This window comes from Pithys albifrons, chromosome 5, assembly GCF_047495875.1.
Source record: "Pithys albifrons albifrons isolate INPA30051 chromosome 5, PitAlb_v1, whole genome shotgun sequence".
NCBI lineage: Eukaryota > Metazoa > Chordata > Aves > Passeriformes > Thamnophilidae > Pithys > Pithys albifrons.
Genome location: NC_092462.1, coordinates 31,808,944 through 31,834,207, shown reverse-complemented (window position 1 = coordinate 31,834,207; position 25,264 = coordinate 31,808,944). Strand labels below are relative to the sequence as shown.

General features: G+C 37.5%; 1 protein-coding gene across 1 annotated transcript; it reads left to right on the top strand.

Annotated features, from left to right (window-relative positions):
* Positions 1-4,798: 4,798 nt before the first annotated feature.
* Positions 4,799-19,928, top strand: ASIC5 (acid sensing ion channel subunit family member 5). Its single transcript, XM_071555159.1, has 10 exons — positions 4,799-4,838; positions 6,637-6,943; positions 8,479-8,710; positions 10,473-10,592; positions 11,572-11,721; positions 12,292-12,439; positions 13,928-13,984; positions 16,269-16,437; positions 19,011-19,102; positions 19,729-19,928. Exons 1-10 carry the CDS (start codon positions 4,799-4,801, stop codon positions 19,926-19,928), a joined length of 1,515 nt encoding a protein of 504 aa, XP_071411260.1.
* Positions 19,929-25,264: the final 5,336 nt, after the last annotated feature.

The following is a 25,264-nucleotide window of genomic DNA, read 5'->3' as shown; positions in this document are numbered from 1 at the left end:
TGTTAATTCCATAAAATTATAGTGATGAAAGAATTTGTCTCTTGGACAACAAACAAACAACAATTCTAGGGAAAATGCAGTAAAGCAGCTACTGACAGGTTTTGGTTGACAAGGTACAACTCAAATTGCATAGGTGAAGCCCCCAACAGTATAATTCAGAACCTCAGTCTGCTGGCTGCTATGCAAGCACTGAATAAAAATCACATTCCCACTCATTTAATAACACAACAAGAGCCAGACAGGTGAATAAAGAGAAATGAAAGGAAGGTGAAGAGGAGCAGATATTCAGCACCAAAGTATGTCCTCTGCTGAAATGACTGTTTTGTGATTTTCAAAACTGGACTTGCATTTGAAATTAAGAGTTGGTTTTAAGAAAACTAAAATTTAGTGACTCGAGGCTAAAACAAACAAGTTTAAAGTTGATGCAATATTAATAATCCAATCAGACATTTGTACCTGAGGGAGGAACAGAGCTCAAGGTCTTGCAAACTACAAACAAATAGATGAGATAGTGCTGGAAAGATTATTTATTTTTTCTTTTTTTTTTTTTAAATATTACATTTGCTCAACTTCTTATACCCAAAGAAGTGTGTAATCACTTCCCAGCATACTTTTAACTTTCATTTGTGTTTCACGCATCCCAGCACATCACCCCTGCTGTCTCTCATTTGTGGCTCAGCAGAATGCAGCGGTATTTCTTTCACATTGCACAGTATGTGACTCTGTTAATGCTGGTAGCAAATATCCTGCCTACCCCAAGCTATGCTCTAAAAGGAACTCTTCTAAGATTACCACCAGTTCCTCCTACACTTGTATTTTCTAAATATTCAGCACTCATGCTGATTGTGCTTTCATGGATTGCCTGCAAGCTGTACTCTGACAGTGAAGCAGCCTGGTCCCTGAATTGTCCCAGAGGAGCTATTTAACTTCCTCACGTTCTGACTGATAACTGTTGCCCAAGTATGGAGAAAATGTTCTTTCACTGCTATTGCCAAAACACCCTCCTTTCATCAGTGAAATGCATCAATATCAGCCAGAACTACAAACTTAGGAAAAACAACATATCTTGAAAACATTGCATAGAGTTGTCCCAAGGCAACCTATCTCCCGTTAATGCTTTGCAGCCATACATCACACAGTGCAATTCATTAGTACGGGATGGCCATTGTTTTTCCCATCCTAAAATCTGAATTCTGGTTACCAGTTAGATACTGGAAAGGCCGCCTGGAGCCAAAAGCTACTCCCAGTGCCTCCACATGGCTCAGTCCGTGCTGCTGTTTACTCCATGGTACAGCTGGCTGGCAAGTTCAAAGGGCTGGCTCAGGACAAATGCTGATAACTATTTGCTAATCTCATCCTATTTAGTATTATCATTAAAGGCTGGGATGGTGGAGTAGGTTGTACACTTCTTAAACTGACAAATTAGAACAGCCTGGAGGGTGTAATAGCATACTGGCTGGTTGGAGCTAGAATTCAAAATTACCTTAATACATTGAAATTAATAATGTGCAGCTTCAGTGATGCAGAGTACTACTTTTGAACCTCAGCTATGATAACCAAACTAGAAAGCAAGAAATTCTTTAGAAATTAGATGCATGTTTAGTTACAAAAAAAATAATACGTTAACCAACAAAGGCAAAGCTGTGAAAAGAGCAAATTTTATACTGGAATTTTTAAATGGAATCTTTCTACGTTGCATGGAATCCCTCCTTTCCGTCCAGCATCAGAAAGAATTTGTCTGTTATGACCTAGGCATCACTCTTCAAAATAGATGAAGATCTCTTAGAAAGGGCTGTGAAGAGGATGAGAATAGCAACGGATGTTTGACGTAGAAAATATGGCCTATTAAGAGAAGCGCAAAGAATTGATCTGTATAACTAAGAGAAGATTATGGGGGAAAGTGGCAAATACCTTTCTTTTAAAAAGAAGAGTAACAAGCAATTTTGAATCTACAAGGGGATGGGAAAAGGAGTAACCAGTTTGAATTATGGCAAGATAATATAGACATGAGAAAATAAAAAAGAAAGAAATTTCTAGTATCTGTAAGCACTAGAAAACAAAGATGAGAGCTCACAATTTCTCCAGTCATAACTGATTCTTTCTTGATGCAGAGAGATTCAATGAGTCCTCAAACTCTCTTTGAGCCTCTTCTTCTGCAGACCCTTCTGTCCCCCTGCCCTCCCATTGCTGAATTCACTGGCAGTATATGCTTTTAAGGAAAGAGCATAAGAGATGCTTGTACATACAATTAGTTACCAGCATTTGCCATAAAATAGCAATGACAATACATTATAACAATTCAGATGGTGATCACTCCATTGGTATTCTCTGTTTTTCCTTTTTTTGCTATTAATTTTTGCAAGAATTGTGTAAAGGTATTTTCAGTCTGCTATATTAGCAAATGCATTACTTCTTCTGTCTTAAAATTAGATAATATTTGAGATGCTTCTATCAAAAAAAAACTGAGCAAAACTTCAGAAGCATTAATGTTGAGAAAGCACTTACAGAGTTTCATGCAATGAAACAGGAATTGGAATGAAATACTTAAACATTTTCTAAAAAAAAGCCAATGAAAGCTAAAGATGCAACAAATACATACTTCTGCATGCATATATTTTCTCTCAGCAGCCCATAAGAATTGTTAGAAGATATTTTGCTGCAACTAGGCTATAAAGTAGGAACTTTATCAGTAACACATTATCTATTTGTTTTAGGAAATAGCTATGTAGTTATGCTGGCTGCAGCATTATTGTTTAATTTAGCACCATAAGAGAATAATTGAACAGCACTGAGGACTGACTTCGAATAACAGTTTGAGTACAAAATTCATGTTATGTATGAATACAAAAAATGGCAGCCACCTCTGTCATCAGTTGGTTTTCCTAATCTTTAGTAAATGAATATTAGGGAATGTGTGGTTCCAATAACCAGATACATACTGCTGGAGTGAATGGACAGACCAAGCTGCCTGTGACCAATTTACAACCTGAAAGCTGTTTGTGAAAGCCATTTGGGAAGGATGAACGAACACAAGATTGTTGGTCTTCGCCCCCTAGTGGTTGTTTAAGATATAACGTAGAACAACCATAAAAGAAACGTTTTAAAATTAAACTCCTTGTAAGACATCAACACTGGTTTTTAGTGTTTTGGAGTTTTTTTACAAAAAAAGAAAATCAGTAAGATTAATAATTTGCTGTATACAGAGCAACTAATTCACATTTTTTACTTCTTAATTCTATGCACATAGCACTAGAAAAGATAGACATAACTTTTTTAAGAACTCAAGCAACTCGGGCAAGAGGCTTTTCTAGGTTCTGTGAATTAGAGTGGGTTGTATTAATAGCACTCACCGGATCTGCAGCGCTTGGCAACTGCTCAGCAGAGCATTAGTTGTGATTGAGTTACATACAGATGTTGAAAACCAGTTTACTGTTAAGCATTTCACTGCTTGAGTGAACACAAGCGCCGTGCAAAGCTTTCCCTGGCAGACAGTCCCGTTGGAGAGGCAGAAGTGACAGACGGAGCTGGGAATTCCAAAAGGTTGAGTACAGAAATCTTGTCACACAGGAATAACTAAATGAAGTTCTTTCACTGCTATTGCCAAAACACCCTCCTTTCATCAGTGAAATGCATCAATATCAGCCAGAACTACAAACTTAGGAAAAACAACATATCTTGAAAACATTGCATAGAGTTGTCCCAAGGCAACCTATCTCCCGTTAATGCTTTGCAGCCATACATCACACGGTGCAATTCATTAGTACAGGATGGCCGTTGTTTTTCCCATCCTAAAATCTGAATTCTGGTTACCAGTTAGATACTGGAAAGGCCGCCTGGAGCCAAAAGCTTACCTTGTTTCTTATACTGTTAACAACACAGCTAGAAAACAGTAAGCAAACAACTAGGCAGTGAGGCACCAAGGAGCCCAGTTAATACACCTGATAACACAAGAACAGTGTAGGTGATCAACTGGACCATTAGTAACAGAGAAAATGAAATAAACATCATAGAGGGAATGTGAAGCAGCCTTTTTTATTGTTTCCTAAAGCATTATTCTGGCACATCCCACATCTACATTTTCTAGTATTTTTATTTTCTTTTATTAAATATTCAGTTATTTTCTTGAAACAAATTTCAAACAAGATGATATTGCACCTCTAACACAAAAGCAGTCTCTGTCCTTTCTCATAAGGAGTTGCTGCAATGATTGACTCTGCATGTGTTTTCATACTCACCCACAGGGTTCTTTCTCAGGAATAACAGCTCTTTTTTGGCTAAGTTCACAAGAACATGAAATCTGGACCTGGTTATGAAGATAGCTATTCAAAGTGTAGACGAACTGCATCCTGCTGCTGGAGGGAGCCTAGGAACAGACATTTATTGCCATCCAGAGCAGGAAGGGCTCCTTATCTACTTCAAGAGGAGCTATTCAGTTCTGAACAGCATGGTAATTTAGTGAAGCTAATTAAAACAAAAGGGGAAAATATGAAAGAAATTTGCAAGGTGATGCAATACACAAAACAAACCTGCACTTGTACTATTATTAGCATAATATGTATTTGAAATGTATATAAATGTGTACATCTGATCCTGTAATAAAAATAATCTTCTCTGTACACTGCAGACCATGTTAATGAAAGGTGAAACATAGCAACCCTGGCTGGTAAATTGCCTGGTCTTATGTGTCATCAAGTATCACCTCCCATTTAGTTTTCTATAAAAGCCATTCCCTAGCAGGGATCACAGTGATAAGGCAGCTTGTTATCCATTCCTTCCTTACTGAAACAAGCACAGCCTCATGGACCAGCTTGGGAGATTCATTCAATTGGATGCTAAAGGTAAGTGATCAGGTATATTAGAGAGCTTTACCAAGAGTTTTGTTATTTGTAATCTTGTCCAAAAGTAGCAGTACCTCTGTTACAGTAGTATACTACTTAAGTAGTGTACCTCTTCAAGATACTAAGAATAAAGGAGAGATGAAAAAAAACTTGTAGAAAAAAATTGTACATTTACTTAAGAAGTGAAAAAACTCTTTAGCTTTTGGTCCTTTATGTATTTAGAATAATGCTAATACAGTTTTAACTAGGCCATTGCTTCTCTGAATGACACTACACTTGAATGACTTTTAGATCAAGTCAAAGAGGAAATCAGAAATCTATCTAGACTAACTAAGCCTTGTATAGATGCCCACAAAATGTTCCTGAAATAACACCTTTCAGGTAATAGCTCTGGCTGGAGATAAGTGATCATTTAAAAAGCCATTCTTTTTAAACATATCAATTAAAAAAAATCCAATCACAATTAAACATCAGGAATACAAAAATAAAACTGTTGTACCTTATTTCTGTTAGAGCTTAGCTTCCAGTTCTTCCCACTCTTTCCTGTCACATCATTTTCCTCTGTAGATCAAAGAGCCTATTCCCATTATCTATAAGTGACCTGTACAAGTAGTTAAAGATGGTGACCAGTTGCCTGTGGACTGAAGTTAAAAAAATCCCTTTAAATCCAATTTATGGCTTTAACATTAAAGGTACTGTGAATTTCTGAGGGCGGAATTTCTATATACCCATATAACTATGTGAATTTCTATTTGAATTTCTGTAAGCCCATAATAGTATGTCCCTGTATCCCTGGTTATATATGCAGGGAAGTAATTTTTTCTGTAATAAAATTGACTGGAAAATCAGGTTTATCTGTCTAACCATGATCGCTTTCAGGGCTTTTCCAGTAATCAGTGTTTCCTGAAGCAAAGTATCTGCAGGCCATTCAGAACATATGAGCTCCTTACAATGTCATATTCATGTTCTATATTTGGCTCCAAACTTGTGGTTTGCTCCTGGACCCGGGTTCCTCTATTCCTCTCCTTTAATTACCTCCTTGCTTTTTTGCTTTTCCATATCTTGGAAACTTCTATAAATGTTGGGTTTATCCATATCTCTGACATTTTTTTTTTGCAGTACCTATATTAAATGTACTTTCTATTGCTGCTAAAAGAACATTGTACTCTGAAGACCTTATTGCCTTTATGTCTAAGGTCTTGCAAGACTTTACTGTCTATCTAGCAGCAGCTTGGAATCTCTGACTCACTTACAGCTGGTTCAACCGTGTTAGTTACACAGCCTTAGTCCAGACACACAGCCTAAGTTTTGCACAGCATAGGATGTGACAACCCATCCCTAAGGGGAAGGAAGGGTTTATCATTTATAATCTCACTCCTGTCCATTATTGTTGTGTATTATTTCACTATTCACTAACAGAGACCTGGAATTACCATTGTATTATTAATTATATATCACTGGAATGTACCTATTCCTCATAAAAAGACCAAATCCCAAAGAAATGGCTAGTCCCAAGTTACGTATTTGATACCATTTTCCAATCCACCCCACATGAGAAATTTCACACTAGAGGTTTACCACTTGACCCTGCTTGGAATAGTTAACAATCATTTTTCTTTAACTCTTAGAAGCAAGAGAGAATTTACAATTAAATTCTCTCTTCTGCTTAAAGGGAGAATTTACAATTAAGGGGAAATCTGACAACTGCTTGTCAAGAACAAAATTAAGTGTATTCTTTTTACAAGTGATGGTTAAATGCTGATTTTAAAAAAGTGTTTTCACTGTGTCCCATATTCAGGAATACTGGAAAAGATACGTTTGTGTTTAATAAAGAAGCTGCAGCCACATTTGGAAGACAGAAGGAAATATCATCAGGAATTTGCCTCATCCACTTCAATTCATGGTGTGCATAATATTGCTCAAACACGGAGCAAGACCCGCAAAGTGCTGTGGCTGCTGGTACTCGCAGGCTGTCTTGCCATTGTTAGTTGGCAAATCTGCAGCCGCTTTATCTACTACTTCAGCTGGCCAACCACAACTACAGTGGTGGTTCAGTATGTGGAAAACATCAAGTTTCCTGCTGTGACTTTTTGCAACTTAAACAGGTAAAAGTTATGTGTTTGGTTTGCATACAAATTTAAACAGAAACCTCATACAAAGGTAGAAATCTTAGAAAAAACAAGTTGGGTTTTTTCCAGCATTGCTCAGCCCTTGAAGTTCCAGCCAATTTCTGTGCTTTTTGCAGGAGGAAGGCATTTGGTTTGTTTGGAAGTCAGGTATCTAAGAAGGAACTTCACCACAGATTTCTACATTTGAAGACAGTGGCCAAGACTGAGATGTAGACACTTTGAAAATACTGTAATAAACCTATACTCTGATTTTTAGAGCAAATATGTAATTTAGGAACAAGTTCAGAAATACAGAAAGTTAACCTACATTTTTTCTGAAAAAATTGTAAGTTTTCTTATCTTCTAGCTTTGCTGGTAGAATCAGCCAGAAGCCCAAGTCTCAAATGCCTGAAGCTGTTCTGCCTCACTCTGCCACCTTGCCCTTCATGAAGTCATCCTGGGTTATACTGCACAACATGGACTGCAGGTGGAAGTCCCTCTGACTGCAGTGTGCTGGCTGTTACAAAAGTGCCTCACTTCTTGTAACTATAGGGGCAGCACATTGTAAATCAAACATGGCAGTTTTCCATCTAAGAAATAGTTTGCTGCCATATCCATTGATGCTGTGCTTATTCTTCCCTCCTGTTTTCAGTAACCAGTTTTTTGCTAGCAGGACAAAGAGGCACAGGAGTCTCCTTGTCTTTATTTTTTGACTCAAAATCAGTTGTGAAGAGTTGTTCCTACTAATCTTCCTTAAGCTGGAGCATTAAGATCCATTATATGAACACATATACATTTTTAAAAATAAGATTAGATAAAATGTCAGTTCTAAAGAACATAGTATTTTAGTCCCATTTGTGTTTATTCTCTTTTCAAACTTACAACTTCTGTAAACCTTTACCTTACTTCACTTCAATAAAGAACTTCAATGCTCTACATCAGGAAAACAACTCCAATGTCTCATCATGTTTTTGAGATTTTTCAAGTGGATTCAAGTAGTAAGGATCACCCTCAAATTATACTTCTGTGTTACCAGCCACAGAGCACACGTGAAGGTCGATTGTCTCTATACTGGGTTGTAGTGCCTTAGTAAAGCAGCTACATTAGATTACTGTAGATGCACCAAGAATTTAATTTTCCAAATGAAGTAAGAGTTTTCTTTGAAAGGAACACATCCTCCTGGCTAGTTTACCACATGTAAATGCAGTTGTTCAGCTTATCATCAGTTCTACAAATGTGGTTGTTAGCTTATGCAAATGGCTAATCTACTCGGGTGTTTGGGGGTTTATTTTTTTTAATAAACAACCACACACAACAGAAATGTTTCCAACATGACTGACCAGAATAGCCATGGGAAGGTGTCCATTTTCTGTTTCCAGATATGGAAGATAAATTCCTAGTGGTGGGTAAGAATCAGTTATAGTTTGTGAGCAGACAACAAATCGTGCGATGGGTTTTGTCAAGAGCAACCTTGAGATCAGTCCTATAACTCCTCACAACTGCAAGCAATTTTTTCTCCTTCTCACTGACAGGTTTCAAGCTCATGCAGTAAGCAACCTCAAAATAATTTTTTTAATTTGGAACATTGTCTCTGCAATTCTCCAAAAATTTGTTATAGAAGATAAATATTCTCAAGAGTTAAATGATTTCCTTGCTGGAAACCAGAACTTCAGCATCAAAGAGTTTACAAGGAAAAATGGGTTTTATCTGAACAGCAGCACATTACTAGAATGTGATTTTTTTGGAAAGCCATGTTACCCACAGGTAAGCATATTTGTTTTGCTAAAACAGTGTCATGGAAGGGAAGAGGATATATTCGTATACTCAACTTGAGACATCTAGCTTTGCCAGCTACACTCCCTGTGTCTCCTTTACAGTCAGACAACACAGGAAAAAAGTTCTGCTCTAAATTACCCTCAGGGCCTCAATTTTGTCACTGACTGCAGAGGCAGCCTGATGGACTCCCTGAGCTGTAAGATGGGATTTCAGTTTAAATTGCTCTCTGCCTAGTGCTACTTCTGCACAGACAGCAGCCTTTGAAAGCTGTTATATCTCCAGGCTGTATCTAACAACCTTTTCCATCAATGGCCTACAACGAAGGACAGTTTGAATAGAGTATTAGGCATTACATGATGCCAAAGTTTTGTTCTTGAGATCAAAAATATAGACAGCCAAGGTAACCATATGCAGAGTTCATAGGAATATTCACATGAAAACAGCTCAGCTCTGGGCATTTTGGACGACAGCCAAAGAATATCATAGAATCATAGAATTGATTGGGTTGGAAAAGACCTCTGAGATCATCGAGTCCAACCCTTGGTCCAACTCTAGTCCATTTACTAGATCATGGCACTCAGCTCCACGTCCAATCTCCGTTTAAAAATCTCTAGGGATGGTGAATCCACCACCTCTCTGGGCAGCCCATTCCAATGCCTGATTACTCTCTCTGTAAAGAATTTTTTTCTGATATCCAACTCAAATTTCCCCTGGCAGAGCTTAAGCCCGTGCCCCCTTGTCCTATTGCTGAGTGTCTGGGAGAAGAGACCAGCCCCCACCTGGCTAGAACTTCCCTTCAGGTAGTTATAGACAGTGATGAGGTCACCTCTGAGCCTCCTCTTCTCCAGGCTAAACAACCCCAGCTCCCTCAGCCTCTCCCCATAGGGCTTGTGCTCCAGTCCCTTCACCAGCCTTCTTGCTCTTCTCTGGACTCGCTCCAGCACCTCAATATCCTTTCTGAACTGAGGGGCCCAGAACTGAACACAGTACTCAAGGTGTGGCCTCACCAATGCAGAGTACAGGGGAAGGATCACTTCCCTGGTCCTGTTGGCCACGCTATTTTTGATACAGGACAGGATCCCATTGGCCTTCTTGGTCACCTGGGCATATGATCATCCCATTTTCATGTTGACTCTTCTGTAATGCAATTCCCAACTTAAATAGAAAATGTAAACAAAAACAATCCTATATTCTTTCAGTTTAGTTTAATCTTTAGATATGCTGTAGCTTCTAAAATCAGGTACTAGAGACTTCTCTTAACTGAAAAACACTAGTAGTGATAACTAAAACTAAAGCAATGAGATGTAGTCAGATTATGAGGTGACTTTGGGAAACATGCAAATATTGTACTTTCATATGTAACATGACATTCAGTTTTGAAACAGTCTTCACTAAACAGTAAATGAAAAAAATTAAAGTTGTTTTTGAGTATATAATTTATATATAATATACATATATATAATATAAACAACAGAACCTCATTAAATTATTATGAGCAGGTCATGCATATTAATAAACAATGTGAAATTTTTCCTTTGACCTTAATTTTCTGTAGAAAGGGGTGAAATACTTCTGAATATTTCCATCCATTACAATTTTTCTGATTGTAATATTGAGCACTGCCTTTGAGGGGGAAAATAACGCCAAGAAGCCACAACAACCCCAGCAGTCCCTCTCATATTGTAATCACTAGGGAAACTTCAAGTGTTCTTTCTTTCATTTCACTCTTCCTTATTTTCCTTTATTTAAGGATTTTGAACATGTTTTCACTGAATATGGAAACTGCTTTACTTTTAATCACAATGATCTTTCAGCAAGAAGAGTGAGTTTGTCTGGAAGAGGCTTACATTTGCTTTTTGATATCCAACAGGTACAACTGTCATAAGGAGTATAAACAACAAATCATGTCATAACTTATAAATAAGTGGAAGGTTTTGTTTCTTTGTTTGTTGGCTTTGGGATTGGTTTGGGGTTTTGGTTTGGTTGGTTTTACACAGCCCTCCAAAATTTCATGCACCAAATTCTATATCAAGACTATTTCCAAGCGAGAGGGTATTTTATGGGAAAGACTCAAATACAGATTTAAAAAGTCAGAATTATTATTGATTCTGTCCTCAGCTAAGGGGTTCTGAAAGTTGTGAGTAAGCATATATATGCACAGTTCACCTACAGCTGAAACATGTCATTGGAGCAGAGATTTAATTTTATACAAGCAGTTTAGGATAACATCACTTCATTTTAATAAAAGACCCAGTAGTGGAGGTCATATGGTGCCAGTGTTCAAGCAGCACTGAATTGCAGCAGCAGCTGAAAATGCTCTATGTCAGCCAAGACCTTTGCACTGTAAATGGTTTCTGACATTTGAATTGTCCTTGACTAACATAAAGCAGAAAACGGGGAATATCACCTTGTGAGATCAGGAAAGAAAACTAAAATATGGACTGTTAAGTGACTTAGACATTCACATTTGTTCTCTAGAAAGTATGAGTCAGGAGTGAAAGATTCTGAAGAGAGTAATGGAAGGTTTGATGAATTGTGTCTTGTAGTCACAAGCAAAAGTAATAACTATCCCAGTTATGAGTAAATGCTCATCTGTGCCTTCTTGCTTTTGAAATTAAGGGATGCCAAAAGGAATAAAAAACTTGAAAGTTTATACTAACTTGAAGGAAACCCACAGAGGTAATAAACAAAGACAATTTAAGTCAGTTTGCTTCTATACTCATCCATAACTTGTCAAAAATGTGACTAGAGATCCAATACTTAATAGCATAGTACCACTTTAAATATAGCTAAAGCTTCAGATGGTAAGCAAAGCCAGAACCACTGTAAATAATTCTTTTTTGTATCAGGACCAATTCACTGATGAGCCTGCTCTTGGTTTTACTGATGCTGGAATAACTTTCCTTATCCATTCACCCCAAGACCTTCCACGGTTTGATGGTTTAGGTTTGTTGGCACCAGTTGGAATGCATGCGCAGGTTGCAATTCGCCACCTGAAGGTAAGGACTTTGTCCAGCAACTACAAATAGTGGTTTTTACTGTCTCTAGTTCTCTTATGAAGCAATGGCAGTGAATTAAATGTTTTGGTTGGAATGTAAAATATTTATCATGCTTAAGTGACTCCTAAAAATAACATTTCCTCTAGATACAAAAAAATTACTGCTGTTTTGGGGAGGATGTCACTCGTCTTCCTCTCTATCAAAGATGGCCTTTCTTTCCTACACCTTACAATCTCACTGACATGTAATGACACAAAAACATCACAACATTTCCCCATCAACACATTCTGTTACCATTAAGAGTGTCTCAGATTCCTAGTGGAATCCAAGTGGAGCAGACTACTGTTTTGCACTAGGCTGTCTGATCAGACCCTGCTTTTGCTGTGAGAGAAAGGAGATTTTTTCTTTTTAATCTCAAGAGCATGAACTGTATTTGTCTTCAATTAAATCACAATGTTACTGCTTATGTCTTCAGCAGGCTTCCTTAAGCACTTCAAAATGTGAGAAAACAATATCTAAATTTAAAACGGAGAAAAAGAAAATTCATCTTTTGTTATTATTACCCTACAGTCAATTATCCAAGAATACCCATGGGGAGAGTGCAAACCTGATTTAAAGCTTCAGTACCACAAGATTTATAGTACTAATGGATGTTTGCTGGAATGCAAAGCCCGGTACATACAGGACTGGTGTGGCTGTTTGCCATTCATTCTCCCAGGTATTTCTCAGGAGTATCATTATACCAGACACTGATCATCTTCCTAGGAGACCTCACATGTTATTGAACAGCAAAGGAGATGGAGCACATGTTCGGGGGATATCTACAGCTGGGATTAATTGAAATTCCAAGAAAAGATATTTGGTCAACTCTAGACCTAGCATCTCAGTTGTTGTGTATTCTTAGGATACAGTAAAAAAACTGGAAGAAGAGATTATACCTCAGGAGTGTCAATCAAGGCTGTAGTCTTCAATGTGACTTCTTAAAGAGCTGGAACTATTTCCATAAGAAGTCATATCTTTTCACATGTACCTCAGAAAACTTATTTTGAAGGTGTTTATCAACTACAGCAGAACTGCTTGGTTGAAGGCAGAATTTGAGGTTCTCCACATGAACCATGGAAATAGCCTGGCACCAGAAGAGGGCTCTGCAAAAGCCAAAAGGCTGCGTGGAGCCTTCTAATCAATCTCAAACGCGGAGTACAAGGTGCATGCTGCAATACTCCCTCAAGAACCCAGGCATCTTAATCACTCTAGAGCTGTAAATCAGTAGCACTGAGTGCACCTTTTCAGCACTAAATGTAATGACATACTATTACCTCTCCTTAAACCAAGAGCTGGAACACAAATCTTTGCTCTGACATTTATTTTTACAACTAGTGGGCAAGGAAGCCACTAGTTCATAAGAAAAGCCATAAGAAAGCCTGCACTTTCTGACTCAATGTATTTTTTAAATATGCTCAAGCAAGGCAGAATGCTTTCACTAAAGTAGGTCCATTAATGTGTAATCTTTAGCCTGCTTGTTTGAGAACCTCTTGGAAAGGTGGCTGGCAGTCTTCTGGAAAATGTCATGGAAAGGGGTTTGAGAAGGCAATTAAGCCTGGATCTCCCTTACCCAGGGTGAGCACTTTACACAACAATTAGATAAAGAAGAGCAATGCTGTGTGCTGAGTTTCTACATAACATTTCCATGGGAGGGAAAAAATTGGGGTGAAACTGAGGCCATCTGAAATCTGAAAAATTTGCTGTTAGCTCAGGGTACTACCTTTGCCCTTACATCTCCAAACAGCTCTTGCATGGAGTTCAAAACTTCCACAGAAACACACAGGATGTAATCATACATCAAATCTACCTCACCTTGGGGTGTTGTTTTTTTTTTTCATTTGCACTAGGAAAATTAGAAGTTCCTGTCTTTAGCAAGTTAATGCAAAGAGTGAGCCACAACTTAAAGGGCAATTCTGGCTGATACACATGATGAAGATGTTCGCTCCAACAGCAGCCTCCTGGCGTGGTCTGTTCTCTCTTTTCACTATGTACCCATTCTGGTGATGGCAACTGCATTGTGCCACCTGAATTGATTCCTCAGCTGTATAATCATTAATGTGAAGTGATGAGCAGGCTTTGATGATATTACATTTCAGTTTAGTATCCTTAGAGCTCAGGTTTAGATTTGTAATTTAGGCTCCTAAATCTTCTTATTTATTTTTAGGAAATGGAACAGAGTGTGACTTGCTGAAGTTTTACAAATGTGTTTATCCAGCAGTCTGTAAGTAATAACTTTATATTATTGTTTTCTAAGACAATCCTAAATAGTAGACAGTATCTATCAATTAAAACAAAATACTGAAAGTTATCTGAAATGGAGTACATCCCAGTTTGTTTACTATTTTGAAAACAGAGACCAGACAGAGCATGATATAAAAAAAAAAAAAAAACAAAAAAACCCCACAATCACAAAAAACCGCTACCAAAAATAACAAAAAAACCCCAAACAAGAGTTCGTTCCAGTAATGAGAAATGGTTTAAAATGGAAGAACATTCATTTACTCTTTTTCAGTTCCCAAGCCTCTAGCCAGCGTTTTCACATCTTCATAGTATTCTTTGTGCAAGAAAAGTGAACAGCACAGTAATGAAATGTTTTCTTACTGATAAAAATATAAATCATTGTACTTGAAGGTTTTATCTTTTCAAAAGTGTCGCAGGTTTGGCCTAGCTGTTGCCAACCCTGGACTGGCCCCCCTTCCCGCTCCCAGAACCTTCCCAGCAAAGGAAAGGAAAAAAACTGAAAAGAAACGCACTCTAAAGAAACTGAACTGAATAAAAAGAATAAATTATATTTACCAACATTTACAAACCACACTGTATACCCAATACATAGGATCCCACCCCCCAGGGGAGAGGGGAAGGGAGAAAAGGGGATTGATTAGTCGGAAAATAGGGAAGACACCAACCCAACCCAAAGAAACCAAATGAATCAAAAGAAACACAATTAAAAACCTCAAGGAAGGGGAACAAGAATGAAACAATCTCACCCAGGACAGGAGAAACACCAGGGACCGGAGGGACCAGACTTCCACCACCTCCCTCCAGCTCCTCAGCCTAGGAAGGGAAGCAACAAACAAAACCACACCCCCTGCTACCTGGAAGACACGTGTGGAATACTTGTAACTTCCTTAGATACAATGGTTACTGAGGAAGCCATGGGTCAAACCATTACAAAAAGTAAAATGAATTATAAGTTTTCAAAGTGCTTCAAATGCAATTCTTTTCCATAAACAAATGGTCTGCACGCAGTAGATATGAAATGTGTAAGTCACTACAACAGACTTTTTGGAAGATACTGAAAATGGCAATTTGAGAAGTACCTTCTCATGAATTTGAGAAAGCTCTCTTTTTAATTTGCTTTCTGAAGTGTAACATGACTCTCTCTTCCCAACAGAATGAGTGATTAGTAGACCAACAAGTTGAGGGTGGAAGGGGGAGCTTTGTGGGGGTTTATTTCTATTTTGATTAGGTATCTGTGGCATTCAGGCAAGATCTACTACAGTGAACAATGACCACTTTTCCCCCTAAGTTCACTTTTTTACATAACCATGATCTTTGAAAGCCTGTCATGATGGAAAGATGTATGTTATTTCACTTAATGGATATTCAGTGACTGAATTTCAAAGAAACTGCAGAGCAATAAACAAAACTGACCCCAAAGTCCTGTCAAGGATGGATAAGATTCAGAGCTGGACCCCAGAAGGAACTGGCATCACAGTACTGTACATGGTGAACCTGATTTCTAGGTGTATGGTCCCCAGGATTCCATTTTAGTGGCTGGCTCTCCTTTGACAGTGCAGGAAAGGTAAGACATCTGATAACAAAATCTCAAGTGACAGCACACTGATTCAGTATCTATGGGACCTACTACCACTTTCATAAGCAGCCAGACCTGCAGAATTTTATTACTTACATTTGGTATTTGAAGAAACAAAGCTTTCCCTAAGACTTCTTACCTGTCTCGAGTTTAATTATCCAATGGCAGACAGGGATTAAGGTAAAGTGAACTTAGTTTACCAAGGTTTTATATAGTTATCAGATGATAGTAAATTACAATTGGAATTGCTCTTGAAGTCATTTCTGTGCACTGAGATGAGCTGGGCAGACATCAAGGCATCAAGACCAAGAATATATACCTAACTATGTAATTAGAAAGCTGGCACAGAACAGGGAAATGCTTCTGTTGTCCTATTGCTTAACTATGGATAAGATATAATAAGCACATAAAGCCCTGATAAAGGCAGAAAGACTTAGAGGTGCCGAATTTCTTTGGAAGAAGTGAGCAAAATCTCTCAACCTTTATTATTGTGCACTGTTTCCCAAATAATAGTTACAAATACTTATTTGTTCCTTCACAACAGGCAAGTATTCACTTTTCTCAGGATAATTAAACCATACATTTATCAAAGTCAGTTAAAAGTAACTTTGCAAGTGTTTTTTAAAATGTTTTTCAATTGTGTGCTCTTTTATAAATATTATATAAATTTTTTCTCCTAAAATTTCAGATGATATAGAGATAAAAGGATTATGTACAGTAGGAACACACAATTCCACTTGCCCTGCCCCATGTGAAGAAACAGATTATCCTACCACTGTCACGTATTCAAGTTTTGGAGGACAAAAAGCCATAAAATATTTTTCTGCAAAACTGAAGAAAAATCCAGAATATATCAGGTAATCTTGCCTAACACCTTGTATAATAAAGAAATTATCAATTCCTTTTAACCATGCTAACAGAGCATATGATGAAAATATGACCTTAAAATATGATGCGTGGTATTAATAACGTTGTCTGTGAGATAATATAATATCTTAGACAAAACCAGTTAAGATTTATACATGTTCAAATATATTTATATAATATACTTAGATACATCTAAGAGTGTGGATAACAAAAAATAATGTAACTCAAAAATAACATTCTCAATTACGTTCTATGTCATGGATCTCTGATAGCAAAGCTTTCTGAGCCCTTTTTCAATTAAGAATAAAGAAAAATCAGGGTTACCAAACGTACCCACAATCCATATGAGCAATGGATGCAACAGAGAAGACAAATCTTCAGCCTTCCACAACTGAAGTCAATGAACAATCTAAACAGATGCTATATAAAGTTGTTCTTTTAACTTGTTCCCAAAGAAAGCTTCATAAGCACTGAAGATCTAGGTTTCATTGTAGCAGTAATGCCACAAATTTAATAGTATTACCTATGGTTAGTAGAATTCACTAGCACTAGTATTATAAAAAGTTATTTAGAAGATATTTTCCAAAAGTTATTTTGAAAATCTTTGGTATAATATCAATTCTTATGAGGTAACAGAAGATGGTTCTTTCTGTATGACTGAAAATACTACACAGCAAAAGAAAGTAGGTCTAACCAAACAGAAGATACCTTTTAGTGTGAAAACATATCTCAACAGTATTGACTACATCTTTTATCCAGGAGAAGCCGTTAGAACTTCTGTCATGCATAAAGCTGATGGAATACTTGTAAATTCATAATCCCATGTATGCTTATGCTTTAACCAAGCATGCATGCTTTACTGTTATAATAGATGCCAGACTTCCTTGCAAACACAAGCATTATATACCAAAAAAATGGAATTATTTACAGATTTTTATTGTCAGAAAGATACAATCTACTTGTCAAGGAGCATTTAACACATTTTCATAAACTGAATTGGCTCTTGCTCACAGCTGTAGATGTCAGCAGTACAAGTATTCAGGCAGGTGCTAAATGAACTCATAGTCCACACAACATCAAAGGATGTTTATGAACAGCTGTAGAAAATGTGGTTCACAGAATATTTATGAGTTTCATTTTCTCAGTGACTTCAGTTTTCCTACTTTTGAAGCCATCAGTGTGCAAATGCTTGCATATGTTTACACATGAATAGGGACCATACAAATCATAGAACAGTTGGGATTGAATGAGAACTTAAATAGTCAAATGGTCCAACACCACCTGCAATGACCAGGGACATCTTCAACTAGATCAGGTTGTTTAGTTGTGTCCAGCCTGACCTTGAAAGTTTCCAGGGATGGGGCACCTACCAGCTCTCTGGGCAACTTGTTCCAGTGTTTCACCTCTCACAGTGTTAAAAATAATCTTTATTTATACCTGCTCTGAATCTACCCTGTTTCAGCTTAAAACCACTAACTCTTGTCCTATATCTGCAGGCCCTGTTAAAAAGTCTGTTCCAAATAAAGATTGAGAAATTGAACCTGTTTTTATATGCAAAAGATATTAATCCTTTGAGGACATTTTATCTTTGTTGATTATTTTATTGTATGTAAACATCATAACCAACCCAGTAATTTATTCAATTAAGCAAGTGACCATATAGAACATTCCCCTGTTACCAAGCCTTAACCAATAGGAATCCAGCTCACATATTAATGAGTACATAATCTGAAATATAAAACCTAGAGATCTATTTATTTATGAAAAGGTAAGTAGGGAAAAGGTAAAAAATTATTGGACAGTTCTGCTAGCAACTCCATGACAATGGTAAGAGTCTTACTAACAGAAACTATGAGAATAAGGTTATTCTTATTAATCAGTGCTACCTGATTTGTAGAATTAGACTCAAGGAGATAGAAGTGATTACTTTGCATAGAAAGTACTTTATTTTCATGAATATTGTTAATGAGCTCATTATCACTGTAAACCCAAAAATCTGTATCTGTTCACACTTCTGAAGAATTGTAGAACAGTTTTGGTTGGTAGGGACCTTAAAGATAATTTTGTTCCAACCCCTCTTCCAATGGGCAGGGATATCACCCACTAGACCAGGTTGCTCAAAGACCCATCCGACCTGGCCTTGAACATTTCCAGAGATAGGCATCCACAGCTTCTCTGGACACTTGTTCCAGTGCCTCATCACCTTCATAGTAAAGAATTTCTTCATAATATCTAATCTAAACTTATTCTCTTTCAGTTTAAAGTCATTCCTCCTTGTCCTATCCCTACATGTCCTCGTAAAAAGTCCCTCTCCAGCTCTCTTGTAGGCCCCTGTCTATGTTGGAAGGCTGCTGCAATTTCTCCCTGGAGGCTTCTCTTCCCCAGGCTGAACAGCCCCAACTCTCTCAGCCGATCTTCAAAGGAGAGGTTTTGGTAACACTCATCTAATTTTTCATTCAAAGACACCATCACTCTCCCTGAACTCAAAGCACACTGACAGATGCTGGTCAAAATAAACAGCCCTCCTGATTGTCTCTAGTAAACTGTATGTATTTGTCATTAGGCAAAACCTTGTGCGTATTGAGATTAAATACCATGATCTGAGCTACAAAATAACCCAACAGCAAAAGGCCTTGACTATATCTGAGTTGCTTGGTAAGTGAATTAGTATTTATTTATTACTAATATTAATCTAAAAGTAATAATAAAAAACCCACCAGACTTAAAAAACTTGGGTTTTTTTGTTTTCTCTCTCTTCCTGAATCAAAGATTATGTGGTCTTCTGAATAAAAAGCAGTATGTGTTATAATTTAGTGGTAACAATCATATCTGTCTTATGGTCAGTTTTGATATTGTTTCCTGTCATTCCAGTAAAGAATTTGTGTATGAACAGCAGTTGAGAGTAAGAATTAAGTTTGGCACTAATTTATGCCTATATCACACACAGGACCTCAAGGATATTGTCATTTATGCAATTTTGAGGGGAGAGGGAGAACATAGGGAGAAGAAACAAGGAAACAGTTAAAAAAGCATAGAAGTAGGAAATACTTTAAATATCTGTTTCACAGTAGAATGTCTTATGTTGTACTTGCTTTATTTAGAATTTTCAAAACCACATTGGTCTTCTTCAGTAAACATTCTTAAGAATATTAATTCTGTTTTCTTAAAGTAATGGATTATGTATATTGAATCTATTTAACACTTGAGTCTGTCAGGCTTTGTTTTCTTCCTAGACTAAACCAAATGCTTTAGTGACATATGTTTATTTTCTTCTATTACAGCCGATGTAGGTGGCCAGCTTGGATTGTTTTGTGGTGCCAGTATGATTACAATCATAGAACTGCTTGAGTATGTTTTTACTAACTTCTGTTGGATGTGCATCTTTTTTCTGTTGAAGGCTCCTGAAATGCCTCAATGGAACAATCCAGCCCAGAACCAAACAATACATAAGGAAAAAGCAAGGGGAATACAAGAATGTTAGTGGCTTATAGAAGCCCAGAACTAATTGGTTTTGCAACTTCCCTTTCTAAGATACAAAGGAGACACTAATATTTGCCACTGCTCTCTTCTCTGCACTCTTATTCTCCCTGCTTCTTTTATTGGTTCAAACTATTTAACTGTGCTAAAAACTTTAAAGGGAGCACTTTGCAAAGTCTCCCTTCCCATCTCATGTAAAGAAAAGCTCAATCTTCACCGAGAATTTTATTTTAATCAATTAACAACTTTTTAAATAACATAGCAAGTGATGCTGACATACAACACAATTTTGCATTTATGACCCAGTTTTTCTCTTCTGTATTTTGAGTGACAACAAATAATATACATATTATCACACACAAGTTTCTTGACCACCATAAAGGTGGAACATTGCAATGCTGAAAAAGCAGGTTCCTCATTAACAACCAAGTCTTTGCAAATAGGTTACCACTGTTACATGTTCCAGTGAAGAATATGGAGGCTTTGCCTAGCAGAATTAGGCATGTGCCTAAAAACATAAAATCTATAGTGTGCTATCTGTTTGTCTGAAACACATTAAAAAAATCTCATGAGTCTGTCAGCTACTATAGAGAACCATAGGGCATCTGAGTGGATGGCAAATGGGCAAACATAGGCCAAGTTCATTTTCATGAAAGTTCCTATGTCATGAAAGACAATAATAAAGACTAAAGACTTCATCAAAGTCTTACTAAAACCCACTGATTGTAAGAATTTTCTGGCTTTGGTGCTGATTCAGGCTTCCTGAATGTTTATTCCTTTGAAAGTGTTCAGAAAAGCTTCTGTGATTTCCTACATCTGTGTAGGCCTATAGAGGAGTAGTGATTTAGTCTTATGTTCTTTGAGGAAGACACCAGTGAGCAAATATAGTAGAAAGTGTATCTACTGAACATCCCTAAGTTTAGATATAAAATAATGAAAATACTACCATTTGACCACCGTTTGCAACAGCTTCCTTTCAACATAAGCCCTAGGATATGCAATTCAGGAAATCCAGTAAATGTTTTTGGTACTTAGAAAGAGATGTTTGATTTTTGTTCTCTAACCGCAGGCTCAAGAGACCCTAAGGTTAAAGATTTTTTTATCTATTCTTTTTTATGTGTCACTTCACTTCTTTTGGGACCTTTCCCCCCTCACTATTACCAAGCACATGCACATTTGGCTCAGCAGCTGTACAAAAAACGTCATTTTAACCTCACTGTTTGAGGTGTGTATTGGCCAACACAGAGGAAGAATGGAAAGAACAGAGCAAATATACTGCAATATTTCTCTAAAGACTTCTCCCAGCCTCAAATAGTTTGTAACTGTGGAGTCCCTAAGCCAGAGGAAATTATGGGTTTAGAAGTAGGAATCAGGTATTATCTGACTTCTGTGATGCCAAAGGGGTTTTTGTTCTGATTTTCACATTTTGTAGATTTTAGGAACACAGTAGTTGTAAATTTGTAGAGGGTTAATATTTCTAACAGTTTAAGTTTAATGCCTTTCTATCACTACCCCTGTCCCAGAACAGGGAGCTCAAATTCCTTTAGTTAATTAATCTTGTTTAGACTCCTTTCCAAGGAAGAGCTGAAGGATATCAGAAGGCCTACAGAATGAAACATAAACATAGGTCAGAGTGACCCAAAAGCCAGAACTGGATGAACTCCAAGAGACCTTTGTGTGCCTGAGGAAGAAGAGTTGATGAAGACAGAGGGTCTTGACGACCCCAGACCCAATTCCAGGGGTTGGTCCAGGGGTGGGACCGGGGCTGGACTGAGAAATGTGTAAAGCAATGATTGGAGGGATCTTATTATAAAAGCCATAGAAACAAGAACTGGGGTACATGCATGTCATCCTGTATTCCTGTGGGCTGTAGGCCCTGTGTTATTAAAGGACCTTTACTTTTTATCTTACCCTACACTAACGTGGCTCAAAGTCCTGTTTTTGGGGGAAAGGGTCATTCACGGCATCATCTGGATAAAACCAGAGGAAAGTTTAAACATAGTAATCTAGCACACCTTGCACTTCAGAAATCAAAGTGGTTTGTAGCAATCAATCAGAATGATTTTTTGTTTTGTTTTGTTTGCTTCTACTAATAAAGTCTAAATAAAACTGGTATTGAAAGGACTAAACAAAACAAAACTGTTATTGTTTCTGTGCAAAAGTTAAATTCAAATGAAGCACAGAACATGCTAAACAATGAACCAAAAAAGACACTTCTCAGAAAGTCTTTGCTTAGTCTAACAAGACTAAAAGAACTTTGGTTTACTCCACTGACTTGGGACAAGGATAGCTGAGATCACTGCTTCGTTACAGATTCTTCTAACATACATGGCAGAAGGAGCTCTGAAGAAAGCATAAAGACTTGTTTCACCTAAGGTCAAGTGACAGACTCAGATAGGGTTTTTTCAGCAATGGCTTCTGATATGATTATATAAAGCATTTGATTCCCCAGCACAGCTAAATTTAGCAAGCCTGCTGTGCAGCAGAGCAGAAATAAAGATGCTTTTGTATTTTAAGGTATGACTTCTATTAAGGCAATACAATTTTAAAAAGTTTTAAAAAAATGTTTGGCTTTACTGTACAGATAACAATGTCATATCTGTAAGGAGAGCAGAAGCAAGGTATTTTAACAGTTTGATCAGATCACATCCCAGTTTAGCATTGCTTTGCTACTTTATTGTTTACTTTTTTTTTTTTCAGAAGTGCACAGCCAGGCTCCAAGTAAACATATTGACAAGTTTTTCCCATCGTAATAGTTTGATTTTAAAATGGTAATCCTAACAATGAAATTAGTGACATGATTGGGAAAGTGCCCTTGGGCTTCTCCCAAGTTTTAGTCTGATGTGCACAAAAAGATGCAACACAGAATTTTGTGCAAAAAAAAAAAAGGTATTTTAAATGCATTCTGCAGAAGTCATTGAACTTTATTTAATACTGTAGAGAACCTCATGCTGTTGCAGACGACATTTTCTGAAGAATGGAAGGAGGCAATTGTTTCATGTGGATAATGACCAGTTTTTGGGAGCTCTGGATTTTATGACCATAGGGCATTGTTGTGTTTCCTTATCCATTATATTCATTTTCAAACCCTTGGGCAGTAGACCTGAGTGTCAAATAGCTCCTGGTACAAGAAAGACAGCCTACCAGAGAACTTGCCATGAGGGACCAGGGTAGGGGAAGGTTGGAGTAGTTAAAGACATGCATCACACCTTTTGACAAGTTTCCTTAGCTCATTTCCTTTCTTATTCTAATTAAGATGTTTCACAAGGCTGCTATTGCAATGTACATGGCAGACACCTCTACAGGAGTGCCAGAAAGTAAGAATTTATTCAAGGAGCAATTTTTTCCAAAGAGCTCAGGAAACAGGCCTAGCATTTCCTTACTTGGCAAAGCAAAATGTGCCCAGGATTTGGATCTGCCTGTCATACAGTAGATTAATTCATTGCAGCATCTCACCAGTAGATGCCCCACTTACCTTAGGCTGCTGTTCACAAGCCTCCTTGTGCATAGAGTTTTTTCAGCACCTACTATGGAATTACTCATTATAACTGAAGATTATTTCCCTCTGATTATGATGTATGAGCTGGGGAAATATTTCAAAGGAGGTGCCGGCAAATCTGATGTTACTTAGCCTGAACTAATTGAAATCATCTTTGCAACACAATGTTTAGATTGATTTCTGAGGTAAACAAACAAACAAAAGTATACAGCCATCACCATTCTGCATCAAAATAAGTAGATCAAAGCCTTTCCTAAGGAGTTTATACAAGCCAGATGATCTAATGTTGCTTAAAAAGGGTTGATCAAGGTAAAGTAAGTGTTTCCTTAACCCTCACCAATTCTTGAAGCTGAAACTATACAGGAGAAAAAAAGAAAAAGGTATTTCCCTATACAACCACTCAAGTTTGAAGGTAGTTAGCTGTGCCTACCCCCTAGCCTGAATACAAGTTTTTGCACTGTGTGTGTCTGGTGCTGGCAAAACTCCAGAAAAGCAGTCTTCCTCACCTGAGCAGCATGAGACAGCTCCTTGGTTTCTTACAGTTCCTTTCCAGCTAAATGGTTAAAGCCTTGCAGTTGCTCTGTATTTTGGAAACCCAAGCAGCATCATGCAATTCTAAAAACTTCCTGACCAAGATAAACCATAATGGTTCACTAATACTGCCTCTCAAAGAACACAGTGTTTCAGAAGTGTATATCCCTTATTCTGCTACAAACATTAGCACATCTTGTCACTCTAACTGAACCCAGAGTTAAACACATTTTCATGTTGGCAGTTGATGTGCTTATTAAACTCGGGATATAGGAAATATCTCCAAGCTCATATTATATTAATTAGTGCAATGTTGAAACGTGACTGGGTTATAAGTGATAAATTCTGTACTGATAGGATACTCTTGTAGATCCAGGGTTAGCATCACATCTAGTTCATGTTGCTTATGACCATCCTGCACTGTTAAACCTCTAGCACTGCAAAGTTGCTTTATCCACTGGAAGACCCTCACCTCTGCTGACTCTTCACTAGAAGTAGTCATCACAAGAAGAATTAAAGCTTCTTTAGAATGGAAAAACTTCCAAATGGCCATTCCCACTACACATACAACTGATGTCCAAACAGGGGATCCCTATCTATCTCGTGTCTTAGGACAGAGATGCTAAAGGTGGTGGGTTTGGGATTTTTTTTTGTTTTGTTTTGTTTTGTTTGATTTGGTCATATTTTAAAATCTTTTGGGATCAGGGCTGCTTTTACAAAACTGTAGGAAGGAGAGAGAGGTCCACACAAGTAGCTATTCTTTCTAGAAGGAAATACTAAACCCCTTCTATCTCTAAAAAAGCATGTCATTTTGCAACAGCAAACGTATATCTAGTTTTGCCTTGCTAATTGTGGGGAGTTGCTTACAAAGAAATGATTCTGAGCCTTAGAAAATTTAGAAATACTTCCAATACACTTCAGGGTCCTTCACGAAAAGAAGGTTTGTAGTCCACATCATAATTGTTAGCATTTCTGCCTACTTGGTGACACTTTCAAAATCACTCTCAACCTAGCTAGTCATTTTGAGTAAAAGAGGTGAACACTTAACACAGGTTGTGTCCCTTGTGCGTCTCAATCTGAGCACAGCATTGGGTTCCCTTATCTACTACCTATTTAAGACTTGGAAAATAGGTATGCAAGGTAGGATTGATGATTAAATACCTGACCATTGCTGATGTATCCTTCACATACTATGAATCAGCTGAAGATAAAAAATAGGAACAGTCACAAGGAATGCTTTCTTGCAAACCTGTAAAAAATGTGGGTTTTTCAGGGCTGGACACATGTCATAGAACATGCAAGAGCTGTTC